At 32.2% G+C, this 15,644-nt stretch overlaps 1 protein-coding gene across 1 annotated transcript in view; it reads left to right on the top strand.

Annotated features, from left to right (window-relative positions):
* LOC138708679 (probable glutamate receptor) overlaps positions 1–12,216 on the top strand; it is a 40,246-nt gene extending 28,030 nt beyond the window's left edge. Inside the window, exons 7-9 of the mRNA XM_069838765.1 lie at positions 3,115–3,332; positions 9,876–10,129; positions 11,774–12,216. Of these exons, the coding sequence (XP_069694866.1) occupies positions 3,115–3,332; positions 9,876–10,129; positions 11,774–12,002 (701 nt within the window). The 3' untranslated portion in view covers positions 12,003–12,216. The remainder of the gene's footprint in view (positions 1–3,114; positions 3,333–9,875; positions 10,130–11,773) is intronic.
* Positions 12,217–15,644: the final 3,428 nt, after the last annotated feature.

Here is a 15,644-nt window from a genome sequence, read left to right as displayed (position 1 = left end):
TAAATTTCATGGTATTAAATTTATAGTTAAAGAGGTTATAGCGTAACAAAAGAAAATTAAAAATCAAAGAATTTGTGTAATTAATTCATTGAATGGGCTTTACGTTTTGATCTGCAGTAAATGTGATAGTTTTTTTTTACTTCTACGTTCATTTGTTTCATATGAATCATCTCTCCCTTTTTTTTTTTACTTCTACGTTCATTTGTTTCATATGAATCATATCTCCCTTCATGTATCAGTAATCAAACGATGAGGTCATACTCGCAGTCTTGACATGCAACAATAATTAATTACAATAATTGGACAATTAATTACTATAAGTAAAAATGGTATACAATAAAGTTTAACATAATCAAAATCACAGATAAGTAATAATAAAAGAATTCAAAATAAAGTGTTGTTATAACCTCAAATATTCAGTTGTTTTTATTCCAAGGAGCCTTTTATTTATATCATCTATGCTTCTATTCGATTGTTTTTCTTGATCTTATCACAGTCTAGTATATACAGTCACGAAGCTTGAGTTGTTGAGGGTACTAGGAACAATAGACTGTGCCGGTACTATTTCGCATTGTTTGTGATGAGACGATATTATTATTATTATTGTTATCCAAATATTGAAACCCTATTTTACCTTTGGTATATTAGGGTTGTAGTTTGTTACATGTGAAATACAATATGTAGTGATAATACACAATTTTAAAGAATTAATAGTAGGTGTGAATCATAGTTACAATATAAATACACTAATTAAGAGACAGTAAACAATACTAATACGTTATGCAATAATTACTTTCAGTTAAAACAAAATGAAATAAAATTAGAAATTATAATCGAAGGTGTAGAGAAATTGCAAGATTATTACATTAATTTGTGATCTTATACATAATTTTAAGCAATATTAATGAGATAATGCACATAATTGGCGTAGTTACAAATAAAATACCTATTATATAGTTGGTTTGCGATAGTAAAGAAAAAATAAAAACAAAATTACTTATGGTTACAAACTATATACCTGTCATCAAATACTCAGACGATAGTAGCGATCCTAGTGGTTACCAACTATCTGCGGATGCATATTCCCTACGTATTGAGCTTCGTATAGTTTGCATTGATATTATCGTGTTAAATACAATTTATTCGTGATAATAATTATCCTGTGATTTAAGGAAATGCGCTACTCAAATATGTCAATTATTGAAGAAATTTCATTATTTTTGTTTTTACTCTAAAAACAAACCTCATAATCTATAGAATGGCTTGCTGAAATTTTTCGTCGAAATTCACTCTAGAGGATTTTAACCATAATTACTAACAGGCAATTTTTTCTGTACTGAAACTTTTAAATACAGTTTTTCTGGTAATTGATTTTCTAACGTGTTCTTGCACGAGAAATGATTTTTCTCCTAAACTAATGCATAGTTTTTATTGATTTTTTGAACACATGTTCTTTAATGTACACTAGAGATAATGAAGCATTAATTATAAATATTTTTACTTATAAGCCATGTAAATATAATATAATATGTAAAATAAACCAAATTCACATTTATTATTTTCAAAACACGAAATTTTGAACATTAGCCTTGCTTAATATGCTGAACTTCAGTGCTCCATTACCACAAGTTGTCTTTCAGTTATAAAATGCACAATAAAAACCTTAAAAACCTACATTCCAAAATACGGGTTTCAAAAATAAACAAGTTATTTCAAAATTGTATTTAAAAAAAAATTATTTCATGACTTAGGTCATTGTCTTTCGGCTACAAAATGCATAATAAAAACCTTAAAAATCTATAGTTTTACATTCCAAAATACAGTTTCCAAAAATAAACAAGTTATTTCAAAATTTTATTTTAACTAATTATTTCATGATTTAGGTCATTGCAATTTGCCGATTAGTTCATAATAATGAACATAATATGTTGTTAAAATTTCATTACATTATCTTTTAAAATGTTGTTGTTTTCTAATGCCAGGCGTTTGACAATAAAGTCATTTGACCTCTTGCACTCCAATATTTTTCAAAGATATTATCATGACCAGCCAATGAAGCACAGATTTTGAGATGTTCCGAATCCATTTCTTGCTTTGAGTTGCACAATGGGTAGTTAGGGGACTGATATATTCCAATTCTATGCAGATGTTTAGCCAAACAATCATGGCCTGTTGCAAATCTAAATGCAGCTACAGACGATTTTCGTGGTAAATTGGGAAATAACTGTGGATTTTGTTGCAGAGAGTTCCATTTTTTCCCTTCGGATTGTGTTATCAAATTTTGTTTGTTGAAGTCTAAGTATGTAGATTTAATAAATCTTTTCACAGAGTAATACGTAGATTTAGTAACAGGTCTGTAAGTAGCAGTGCTGCCCTTCTTTGCTAAAGCATCCGCATTCTCGTTTCCCAGGATTCCACAATGGGATGGTATCCATTGGAATACAATTCTTTTATTGAGTGATATTAATTGAGAGAGAATTTTAGTTATTTCTGGTGTTTGAGATGAAGGTGTGTGTTTAGAGACGATTGATAGAATAGCTGCTTTGGAGTCTGACAATATAACTACATTCCTAAATTTATTGATGTGGCATAGAAGATTCCTGAGACATTCACTTATTGCAATGATTTCACCATCAAAACTTGTTGTTCCATACCCAAGAGATCTATAAAGTGAGAAGAGATAGCACGTAACACCTGCACCGGCACCTTGTTCTCTGGAGATCAAGGATCCGTTGGTGTATAAATGAAGCCAGTTTTGTGGAGGGTACCTAATATTAATTGTCTCTAAAGACAATTGTTTCAGTATTTCAGTGTTTACTTCTGATTTCAGTATTTCTTCTGTTAAATTTAGATTATATTCTATATTTAATAGAGTTAAAGGGTTTTTAAAATGTAGAAGTTAGAAAATTCAGCAGCGGATCCCCTTAATACACTTTTTAAACTCCGAAATCGAAATAATTATCATGACAACAAACAAACATTCGTTAAACTCAATTAAATTACCGGATAACTACCAGCACTCGTATTACAGAAGATAACTACCTGTTAAATAAGTTTGTAATTGCTGTAATTCCTCAATTTGTAGCCTGATATTCCTAAATGTCGGTTTAATAGGCCACGACTTCACGCCCAAGGCGAGCTCGTGCCGCCTGGTGTACCTGACGGCGTACCTTACAGCCGTGATCTTGCTGTCAGCGTACTCTGCGGCCCTCATCTCCTTCCTGACCAAGAAGACGGTTCAGTTGCCCTTCCGGGACTTGACAGGCCTGCTTCACGATGGCTCGTACGACCTGGGCATGATCCAGCACTCGGCCGAGTACGACATATTCCAAGTAAGGACTGCTTAGATCTCTCTATGTTAAATTGAAAGTTTGCTCCGTATTTAACATAATATAAAATAAATGTTTAATTGGAATTCGAATAAGTCTTTTTATTGCTAAATGAACTTTTCATTGTTTCCAAATGGCTAGTGTGAATACACCCTCAGGAAGTCTGGCAGTCTGTATTTCGTTTAGATAGCTCGTCACTTTTTTACACGTATCAAGTACGACATAGTACAGCAGAATTCGTATAGGTCAGTTTCTGTCAGATGCGTTTCCAATTCACTGCGGGCCAAAGCAAGGAGATGCACTATCACCTTTACTTTTTAACTTTGATTAGATTAGATTAGATTTAGATTAGATTTATTTATTTAACCTGGTAGAGATAAGGCCGTCAGGCCTTCTCTGCCCCTCTACCAGGGGCTCTAGAGTATGCCATTAGGAAAGTCCAGGATAACAGAGAGGGTTTGGAATTGAACGGGTTACATCAGCTGCTTGTCTATGCGGATGACGTGAATATGTTAGGAGAAAATCCACAAACGATTAGGGAAAACACGGGAATTTTACTGGAAGCAAGTAAAGAGATAGGTTTGGAAGTAAATCCCGAAAAGACAAAGTATATGATTATGTCTCGTGACGAGAATATTGTACGAAATGGAAATATAAAAATTGGAAATTTATCTTTTGAAGAGGAGGAGAAGTTCAAATATCCTGGAGCAACAGTAACAAATATAAATGATACTCGGGAGGAAATTAAACACAGAATAAATATGGGAAATGTCTGTTATTATTCGGTTGAGAAGCTTTTATCATCCAGTCTACTCTCAAAAAATCTGAAAGTTAGAATTTATAAAATAATTATATTACCGGTTGTTCTTTATGGTTGTGAAACTTGGACTCTCACTTTGAGAGAGGAACATAGGTTAAGGGTGTTTGAGAATAAGGTGCTTAGGAAAATATTTGGGGCTAAGAGGGATGAAGTTACAGGAGAATGGAGAAAGTTACACAACACAGAACTGCACGAATTGTATTCTTCACCTGACATAATTAGGAACATTAAATCTAGACGTTTGAGATGGGCAGGGCATGTAGCACGTATGGGCGAATCCAGAAATGCATATAGAGTGTTAGTTGGCAGGCCGGAGGGAAAAAGACCTTTGGGGAGGCCGAGACGTAGATGGGAGGATAATATTAAAATGGATTTGAGGGAGGTGGGATATGATGATAGAGACTGGATTAATCTTGCTCAGGATAGGGACCGATGGTGGGCTTATGTGAGGGCAGCAATGAACCTCCGGGTTCCTTAAAAGCCATTTGTAAGTAAGTAAGTATTATTATTATTATTATTATTATTATTATTATTATTATTATTATTATTATTATCATCATCGCCATTAATATTATTGAGCTGTTTCAACTGTTTGATACTGCACATAATGTTCATATTCTTAATAAACATGAGATAATGGCATATAGAGGGTTTTACCCTAACCATGCGATTATTATGATTCAAGGGAGTCGCAGGCAGTGAGTTCGAATCCTCCTTGGACTGATTGGATTTTTTCTAAGCTTTTCCCAACTGTAAGTCCAATGTTAGGTAATCTGTTCGGTGTCATCTCTCTAAAATACCATCAGGTTATCACCAGATCTATCACGCTTGATAACTCTGCATTTAATACAACGTTATTATATGATCGATTAAAATTGAACAGCTTCAATTCACTGTCAGAAATCGAAATAACTGTCGATACGACATGACCAACAAGGACCTGCATTTGTCCATTGTTTCTTGGAGGAAAATGTAAATCCACGTTTCTGAACATTCTAATATTTTATATTTACGGTACATAAAGTATTTTTCAGTTGTCATTACTGACTGAAAAGGCTTACGATTATCTAAACATTGCATAAGTTGGCACGTACGTTTCTGCAATTCCCCATCATAACGTCTTTCTCCTCCAGTCGATATCTTGTGTCTACATTAAAGGTGATTTTAGCACAACACGTCAACACTGTTGCCATATTTAACTATTCAGACAATGAAAACGCATATTAATGCTGTAGCCCTTCTCTGTTTATGCAAGTGTAATGTTGGTTTCATTGATTACATAATCAGAATTTCCGGCAGCAGAACAAACAAACATGATTCACAATACCCGTTAATGTACAAACAATAGAATATTAATTACTATTAAAGCTACGATCACACCGAGAGATTTGTATCTGGGACATGTCTCTGGTGCAATTGTGTCAGGAATGATTTGAAACTTGAGGGCAGTTATGGATTTAAACATGTTGCAGCAGAATTTGAGGCATTGTTAAATACTACATCATACATGTTTAAGGAAGTACAATAGTTATCATCCCTTTATTGAAGTATCGCTCACTTGTCCGCATTTCCGAATGAATAATTAAATAGTGTTGTAATTTACCGCTAGAGCGCATTATTTCATTGTAGTGTTCTCAACTGAACCTGGACTGACAATAATAATGAAAATACTCATAATAGTAGTAATAATAATAATAATAATAATAATAATAATAATAATAGTCATAATAATGCTAATAATAATACCAATGATAATACTCATAATAATATTAATGATAGTAATGATGATAATAATAATGAAAATAGTCATAATAATACTAATAATAATACTGATAATAATACTAATGATAAAACTGATAATAATAATGAATATACTCATAATAATACTAATAATAATGATAATAATAATAATTTATTTTTATTTATTTATTTAGAATATTAACGTGCAAAACAACAGCACAAGGCCAATTACAGTTTTGCACGAAACAGAACAGAACAAAACAACAAATGATGATGAGAATGAATGACAGAAAATGGCAATGAGATGAAATACAAACAATATAATAGTCTATAAGTAATATTGTAAAGATATGCAATTGACAATAATAATAATAATAATAATAATAATAATAATAATAATAATAATAATAATAATAATGATACTACTGATAATAACAGTGCAAATACTCATAACAATACTAATAATAATACTGATGATAATAATAATAATAATAATACTACTACTAATAATGATAATACTGATAATAATGAAAATACTCATAATAAAACTAATAATAATACTGATAATAATATTACTACCAATAAAAATGATAACACTGATAATAATAATAATAATAATAATAATAATATTACTAATACTACTAATAATATTACTAATAATAATACTGATAATAATAATGAAAATAGTCATAATAATACTAATAATAATAATAATACTAATGTTAATACTGATAATAATAATGAAAATAGTAATAATAATAATAATAATAATAATAATGTTAATACTGATAATAATAATGAAAATAGTCATAATAATACTAATAATAATACTGATGATAATAATAATACTAATGATAATACTGATAATAATAATAATGAAAATAGTCATAATAATACTAATAATACTGATAATAATACTAATGATGAAACTGATAATAATAATGAAAATACTCATAATAATACTAATAATAATGATAATAATAATAATTTATTTTTATTTATTTATTTAGAATATTAACGTGCAAAACAACACCACAAGGCCAATTACAGTTTTGCACGATACAGAACAGAACAAAACAACAAATGATGAGAATGAATGACAGAAAATGGCAATGAGATGAAATACAAACAATATAATAGTCTATAAGTAATATTGTAAAGATATGCAATTGACAATAATAATAATAATAATAATAATAATAATAATAATAATAATAATAATGATACTACTGATAATAACAGTGCAAATACTCATAACAATACTAATAATAATACTGATGATAATAATAATAATAATAATAATAATAATAATAATATTACTACTACTAATAATGATAATACTGATAATAATGAAAATACTCATAATACAACTAATAATAATACTGATAATAATACTACCAATAAAAATGATAACACTGATAATAATAATAATAATAATAATAATAATAATATTACTAATACTACTAATAATATTACTAATAATAATACTGATAATAATAATGAAAATAGTCATAATAATACTAATAATAATATTACTAATAATAATACTGATAATAATAATGAAAATAGTCATAATAATACTAATAATAATAATACTAATGTTAATACTGATAATAATAATGAAAATAGTAATAATAGTAATAATAATAATGTTAATACTGATAATAATAATGAAAATAGTCATAATAATACTAATAATAATACTGATAATAATAATACTAATGATAATACTGATAATAATAATAATAATGAAAATAGTCATAATAATACTAATAATACTAATAATAATACTGATGATAATAATAATACTTATAATAATACTGATAATAATAATAATGAAAATAGTCATAATAATACTAATAATACTAATAATAATACTGATGATAATAATAATACTAATAATACTGATGATAATAATAATACCACTAATGATAATACTGATAATAATAAAATACTCATAATAATACTAATGATAATACTGATAATAATATTAATAATAATAATGCTACTGATAATGAAAATACTCATAATAATACTGATAATAATATTACTACTAATAAAAATGATAATACTGATAATAATAATAATACTAATAATAATATTACTAATAATAATAATAGTAATAATAATATTACTAATAATAATAGTAATAATAATATTACTAATAATAATATTACTAATAATAATATACTAATAATAATAATATTACTAATAATGTATTTATTTATTTATTTATTTATTTATTGATATTTATGTGCTGGACAACAGCTATAGACCAATAAACGTCCAGCACAGTGATACAATTAATACATTAAAATGAACAACTATGATACAAATTACATAATAGAGATAACAACAAAAAAGAACAAGGTTTACAATGTATGATTTGAGGCTTTCTCGGCGTTGGTTCGCTAATATGTTTTCGCGGGATATCAGCCGAGTTAAGATTTTGGAATGCTCCAAGCTTTCGACTGCTATCCCACGATGGGATCGTACAATCAAGGAGGCCATAGAGATCAAGCTGGAGAAAAACAACTTTAACAGAGACAGTGGACTCCAGCTCAGTCAGGCATGGACACCGGCCTTAGACCAACTCAGGCCCTCTTACAATCAAGGTCATGAAGATCACGGACCGAGGACGGCAACCGATTCCAACCGGCGGAACAGGGCTCGCCGCCCGCCAAACTTCACGCAGGAATCCCGGGAGGGGCGGAGCTTACGAGCGATGACAATTCCCGGCCCCGGATTGGCCGATCCGCCAACCAATCCCGTTTCACCTGAGACAGCCTAACATCTATATAACCTTTCGACTTTCTGTTCGGACATCACTTCCCTGAAGATGGCTGCAGAGATAGCAGTCGAAAGCTTGGATCATTCCAAAATCTTAACTCGGCTGATATCCCGCGAAAACATATTAGCGAAGGTTTACAATGATTAGTTTACAAGGATTAATACTATTATATTTTAAGGAAAAGAGTTGATTCATACAAAAGTATTACCAAAATGTGTAGAAAGATAATGCAATTAATATTAGCAAAGACATTGCCATGTCCTAATACTTCTATACATTGAATGGATCGAAATCGCCTACATGTAAGTTAGCATGTTTAATACATCTGGAGACCGGCGAGGAAGATTTAGAATTTCTAATATAGAAGAGTTTGTCATGTCTCATGTCCTTCATAGGAATACGAAGGCTGACACTATTTAAGAAAGATTGACAATTAATGTCACCTTTAAGGACCTTACATAAGAATAAGTAATCGAGATCATGACGTCTGGCATACAGGCTTCGACATTTAAAGTGCTCGCATTTTTGATCATAGTTATACCCAGAGTTATTAGGCAGGAATCGGTAAGAACATAATGAAATAAATTTCCTTTGGATATTTTCAATAATAATAATAAATTAAACTCGAGATATTGAAAGATTTTATCCTTTTCCGAAGAATGTGGACGTCTCAAATGAGAATGTGAAGTCCCAACTTAGGATCCTTCCTATTACGTTATTTAAGGAGAGGCAGAGGTGAAATTTTCGAACAAAACTGAAGAAAAAATGAAAATTTGATTTTTTCCATTTTTATTATCTTTATTTTGATATTTCGATGTTAGTTTTTTATTTTGTGCCCTTAAAAGTATGAAATTAAAACCAAGATAACTGTATTACTATATTATTCCCATAATAAACTAATACTTATCATTATTTATATACCTTCTCTGAACATATAAATAAAAAGAAATATTAAAAATTTCTTACAATATGGTGCATGGAGCATTTTATATCAAACGATATAAAGTTTTATAAAATTATTAATATTTACAGAACTATTGTACTTAGAAAGTTGAAACTTGGTATGTCCATTACTAATAACATACTTAGTATCCATAATCAATTTCAAACAAATCGGATAAATTTGGTGGATTTTGAAATATTCACCCCTGCCTCCCCTTAATAAAGCTGCGACTTTGAAAACGTTTTTCCGTAGAAGTCCACTGACAGCCACATACAGAAGGTATTCAAGAAGCTGGTGGAAAGGCAGAGGAGCGGCCTGCCCGAATCGGCCGAAGAAGGCGTACACCGCGTGTGCAAGGGAAAGTACGCCTTCCTGTCCACCATGCACCTCATGGCGGGGCAGATGGGGACGTGCGGCCTGGTGGAGCTGCCGGACGAGAGCTTCCCCGTCAGCATGAGCATAGCGCTCGCCAAGAACAGCCCTTACAAGAGGATCATCGACCGCAAGTGAGTGCCCGTGTGCTATGACATTTCTGCTGGACAAAGCAATTCTAGGTAGTCTACTTCGGGTTCTCCTGCCATTTTCATTCCTTCATTAGCGCCGTATCTCATAATTGGACAGCGGAATTTTAGGTCCTAAAATGTGGCATTTTAGGCGCCTAAAATAGGCTCTTGCACTCCTTTATTTAGGCTCTATAAAAGAAAAAGTAGGTTTTTTTTTAAAGAATGTCACAAATATAAGATTCAGCATTTATTTAATCCAAAATTCTAGGATTAAAAGAAACCTTTACACATTTCACATTTTACAAGGGTAGGCCTACACATGCATGTACAAAATGAAGACATTCTGTATTTAAGTTAATGTTTTTCATTCACCAATTACTTCTGGCAGCGAAACCAGGTGGCCCGGGTTCGAATCCCGGTCGGGGAAAGTTACCTGACTGAGGTTTTTCCGGGGCTTTCCCTCAACCCAATATGAGCAAATGCTGGGTAACTTTCGGTGCTGGACCCCGGACTCATTTCACCGGCATTATCACCTTCATTCAGACGCTAAATAACCTAGATGATGATACAGCGTCGTAAAAGAACCCAATAAAAATTCACCAATTACATTACCATAGTTTGCTTTACAGTAGATGATCAGCACCTATTGTGGCTATTGTATCGGTCACTGCTGTACTTACAAATGAATAGTTCACTGCAAGAATGATAGATGTCACTTTTTGTCGAAAATGAACCAAGACCGTCAATGCATAGCTTAAGACATATAGAATGTACATACAGAGTTATATGGCATTAACACTGATAGCATTGTCCAGTAACGATCGGAAAATCACTGTTAAGCTTTGAGCGCTAAGCATTTCAAACTTTCAATTGCTTCTCCTGCAAAATGTATTCCAAATGACATCCATCATTCTTGCAGTGGACTCTTCAAATGGTGAGGAAAGAAAAAGGGGTTGTTATCTATCTTGAAATATAAGAGAATGCTCATTCGGGTACAATCCAGCAAGTTTGTGTTAAATTGCTGATAGACAGAGGTACATATAATAATAATATTAATAATAATAATAATAATAATAGTAATAATAATAATAATAAATTGTCCGGCAGGAGTTCTTTTCCATGCCAGTAAATCTACTGACATAAGTCTGTCGCATTTAAGCACACTTAAATGCAATTGACCTGGGCCGGGATCGAACCCGCAACCTCGAGCACAGAAGGCCAGCGCTATACCGACTACGCTACCAAGGCCGATTGAAAGTTGAAGTTTTAGGATTGAAAGATTGTAAGAATGAGAAAGGGTGGCCAGCAGGTACTTCTCTATTGTGTCGTTCACTACTAGAAAGGAGTTGCTGTTATCCGTCTTGGAATGTAAACAGTACAGGATGTTAAGAAAAACAGTGAACAGTTACGAAAAAGGACGCAAAAATTAATAGGCACTAACGTCGAAATAGGCATTTTTAGGCACTATAAAAATCCCTTTATTCATACCTATATATCCATGAAAAATGTAAATGTTAAATCTCAAGCCTGCATGTAGCAAGACGTCGTAATTGGGGGGGGGGGAGATTCTTGAATAATTTTAGTTGTAAGTGTGATGATCATGATGTAATATTTGACGATATTTTGCCGTTTGTATTTTTGTTTTAGTTTACAAATAATGAGAGATAAAGGCGTGCTGAAGAGGTTGCGAATGATATGGTGGAAACCGAAGCTGCCCGGGGTGAAGAGTCCGTGGTACACGGTGGACATATTCAGCGTGTCCCCCATTCTGGTCGTCCTGGCTGCTGGCGTGATGGCGGCGGGAGTGTTTCTAGTGCTGGAAATACAGTGGTACAGACTTCGACTGCATCGAGGACAACAGTCCGCAGGGCATTGAGAAATGAGGACGAAGCCAGGAGACCTCGCAATGCGGCCTTTCTACACGTTTCCGAAGACTTGAAACTTAATTAAAAAGGAGACCACAACGACCACCAGACATTTATTTCCTCGTTTCCGAAACCACAGACGAAGTGCGCTGCCTACAGTCTTACCAACAGCTTTGTTGCATTCGTCAACATAATCTTCTTCTTTTCCTTTTTATCCTTCATCTTGTCCACATCACACACTTATTCCTTATTGTTCCCTCTCTCCAGCATTTACCTTTTTTTTTTTTTAACGTCGAACGTTCAAGCATATACCTTACTATAATAATACCGGACAGCTGTATACTAGCAGCATTGACGTGAGTGCGAAAAATCGCGGAATTGACATCTAGCGGAGAGGGATGGAATTACGTCCACATATACAAATATTAACATAGCGAGATTCGGACTATTGTTTAAAACGTGAGTTACTAATGTGGAATTATATATGAAACACTTAAGAAATGTTGAATAATATTTAATGTAAAATTATTATCTTATATCAAAGCTGCATATTATGAGAAATATTGCATACTTCATATTACTTTCCGTAATTAATTGTTACATATTTTTTCTTTGGTTTACCGAGACAAAATCATTCTGATATTAGAAATGAATTTACAGTAATGTTTTATATACGCATTGCTGACAACTGCAAAGATAAAATTGATAGTAATCTGATGCTTGTAATAATTAGTAAAGGCATGTGGACAACAAAAAAGCTTAATTTGATAAAACCTTAAAATCCAATACATTTTAACTTCTATTTATTTATTAGGTATAAATAAAAAAACTAATTTGTATTTTTCTATCAACACAAAGACGAAGGAATTAGGCCTACTAAAGAATGTTGTTGTCTTACGTTTTATGAACTGTCGGAAATCGAAAGTACGATTTGAAGCAATTTGTAATGCTGCAATTGTCACAATTATAAACAGTACATACACACCCTGACATTTTAACACTAGTACTAATTCATAAAACTATTAACAAATTAACTAGCCCAGCAACAATATACATTGCAGTTGATTACAGCTTGTTTCGCGAGTATATCCATCCCGGCAGGTAGATAGCAGCACCATCGTCGTTCGCACGTAAAACTGCTAGCTGTCCGGTATTATTATAGTAAGGTATTTGGTTTAAGCTCGAGTGTTAAATGATTAAAATGTTACAAAAATGTCAAATCTGACATCAGTTGCTTAGCAACGCCAATAAGTTACGTCACAGTATTCTGACGTCAGTTGCTTACCAACGACAATACATTACGTCACAGTATTGTGACGTCAATTGCATAGCAACGGAAATCGGTTCCGTCAAAGTATTTTGACATCAGTTGCTTAGTAACGGCAATTACTGAAGTCATATTATTCTGAAGTTTTGCTTAGTAACGAATCATTAAGATGAAATACAGTAATTCCATTGTAAATACTTATACAGATATGTGCTATACAATTTATTCAATAAAGGTACAAAGAAAAATTATTATTAATAGGCTTAATTATAACACAAACTGTAACTTACTTACTTACTTACTTACTTATGGTTTTTAGAGAAACCGAAAGTTCATTGCCGTCCTCACATTCAATTTTTTTAATTTAAAATTTATTCCAAATTTTCAAATTTCAAATGCTTCGGAAGAAAAAAAATGAAAGTTACGGTTTATTTAACGACCCTCGCAACTGCTGACGTTTTATCAGTGTCGCCGGTGTGCCGGAATTTTGTCCCGTAGGAGTTCTTTTACATGCCAGTAAATCTACTGACATGAGCCTGTCGCATTTAAGCACACTTAAATGCCATCGACCTGGCCCGGGATCGAACCCGCAACTTCGAGCACAGAAGACCAGCGCTATACCAAGTGCGCTACCGAGGAGTTACGTGGTAATAAGATAAATGTTTAAAATATGATACGTTTGAGCAAGATTCAGTCATACGTAGTTATGTGGTAATAAGTCAAACATATAGAGTTTGATACGTTTAAATAAGCTATGTTGACCAGTTCTATTGGTATTTTCGTGTAATGTTCACTGAAATCTATTGTTAATAGGGATCAATCGTATGTAGTTACCTTGTAATATGATAAAGGTTTAGAGGTGGATACGTTTAAGAAAGGGCCAGTCGTATGTAGTAATGTGATAATATTGTAAGCATTTAGAAATTCATACTTAAAAGTAAGACATAAGTTAACTTGTTCTGTAAGTACTCCCGTATTAGTGGTCGAATTCTGAAATCGATTGTACGTAGGACTCAGTTGTAATGTAATAAGATCAACGTTTAAAATTAGATACGTTTGAGCAAGATTCAGTCTTATGTAGTTATGTGGTAATATGATAAACATGTAGAATTTGATACGTTTAAATAACATATGCTGAGCCTTTCTATTGGCACCGTCATGTAATGATCGACTGCTGAATTCGATTGTCAATAGGGATCAATTGTATGTAGTTACCTGATAATACCATAAATACTTAGGAATTGATACATTTAAGTAAGAGCCATTGGTATATAATTACGTGACAATATAATGAACATTTAGAATTTGATACTTTCAAGTAAGTTGACTAGTTCTATAGATACTCTCGTATTAATGGTCGACTACTGAAATCGATTGTAGGTAGGAATCAGTTCTATATTTTTACGTGCTAATAAGATAAACACGTTTAAATTTTAACAAGTTTGAACAAGATTGAGTCATATTCAGCTATGTGGTAATATGATAAACATGTAGAGTTTGATACGTTTAAATAAAATATGTTGACCACTTCTATCGGTAATGGTCGACTGCTGAAATCGATTGTAGGTAGGAATCAGTTCTATATTTTTACGTGCTAATAAGATAAACACGTTTAAATTTTAACAAGTTTGAACAAGATTGAGTCATATTCAGCTATGTGGTAATATGATAAACATGTAGAGTTTGATACGTTTAAATAAAATATGTTGACCACTTCTATCGGTAATGGTCGACTGCTGAAATCGATTGTAGGTAGGAATCAGTTCTATATTTTTACGTGCTAATAAGATAAAGTTTGAACAAGATTGAGTCATATACAGCTGTGTGGTAATATGACAAACATGTAGAGTTTGATACGTTTAAATAAAATATGTTGACCACTTCTATCGGTAATGGTCGACTGCTGAAATCGATTGTAGGTAGGAATCAGTTCTATATTTTTACGCGCTAATAAGATAAACGTTTAAATTTTAACAAGTTTGAACAAGATTGAGTCATATACAGCTATGTGGTAATATGATAAACATGTAGAGTTTGATACATTTAAATAAAATATGTTGACCACTTCTATCGGTACACTCGTGTAATGGTCGACTGCTGAAATCGATTGTACACAGGAATCAGTCGTATGTAGCTACGTGTAAATATGACAAACGTTTAGAAATTGTTACCTTTAATTAAGGTATTAGTGAAGCAGTTCTATCGGTTCTCTCGTGTTAATGGTCGACTGCTGAAATCGATTGTACACAGGAATCAGTCGCATGTAGTTGATTGAAGTAAGATATGACCACTTCTAATGCTTCTCTCGTGTTATGGTCGACTGTTAAAATCGATTTTACGCATGAATCAGTCTATGTAGCTACGTGTTAACATGACAAACGTTTAG

The sequence above is a fragment of the Periplaneta americana genome, chromosome 11, assembly GCF_040183065.1.
Source record: "Periplaneta americana isolate PAMFEO1 chromosome 11, P.americana_PAMFEO1_priV1, whole genome shotgun sequence".
Lineage (NCBI taxonomy): Eukaryota > Metazoa > Arthropoda > Insecta > Blattodea > Blattidae > Periplaneta > Periplaneta americana.
This window is presented reverse-complemented; position numbering and strand designations above follow the sequence as displayed.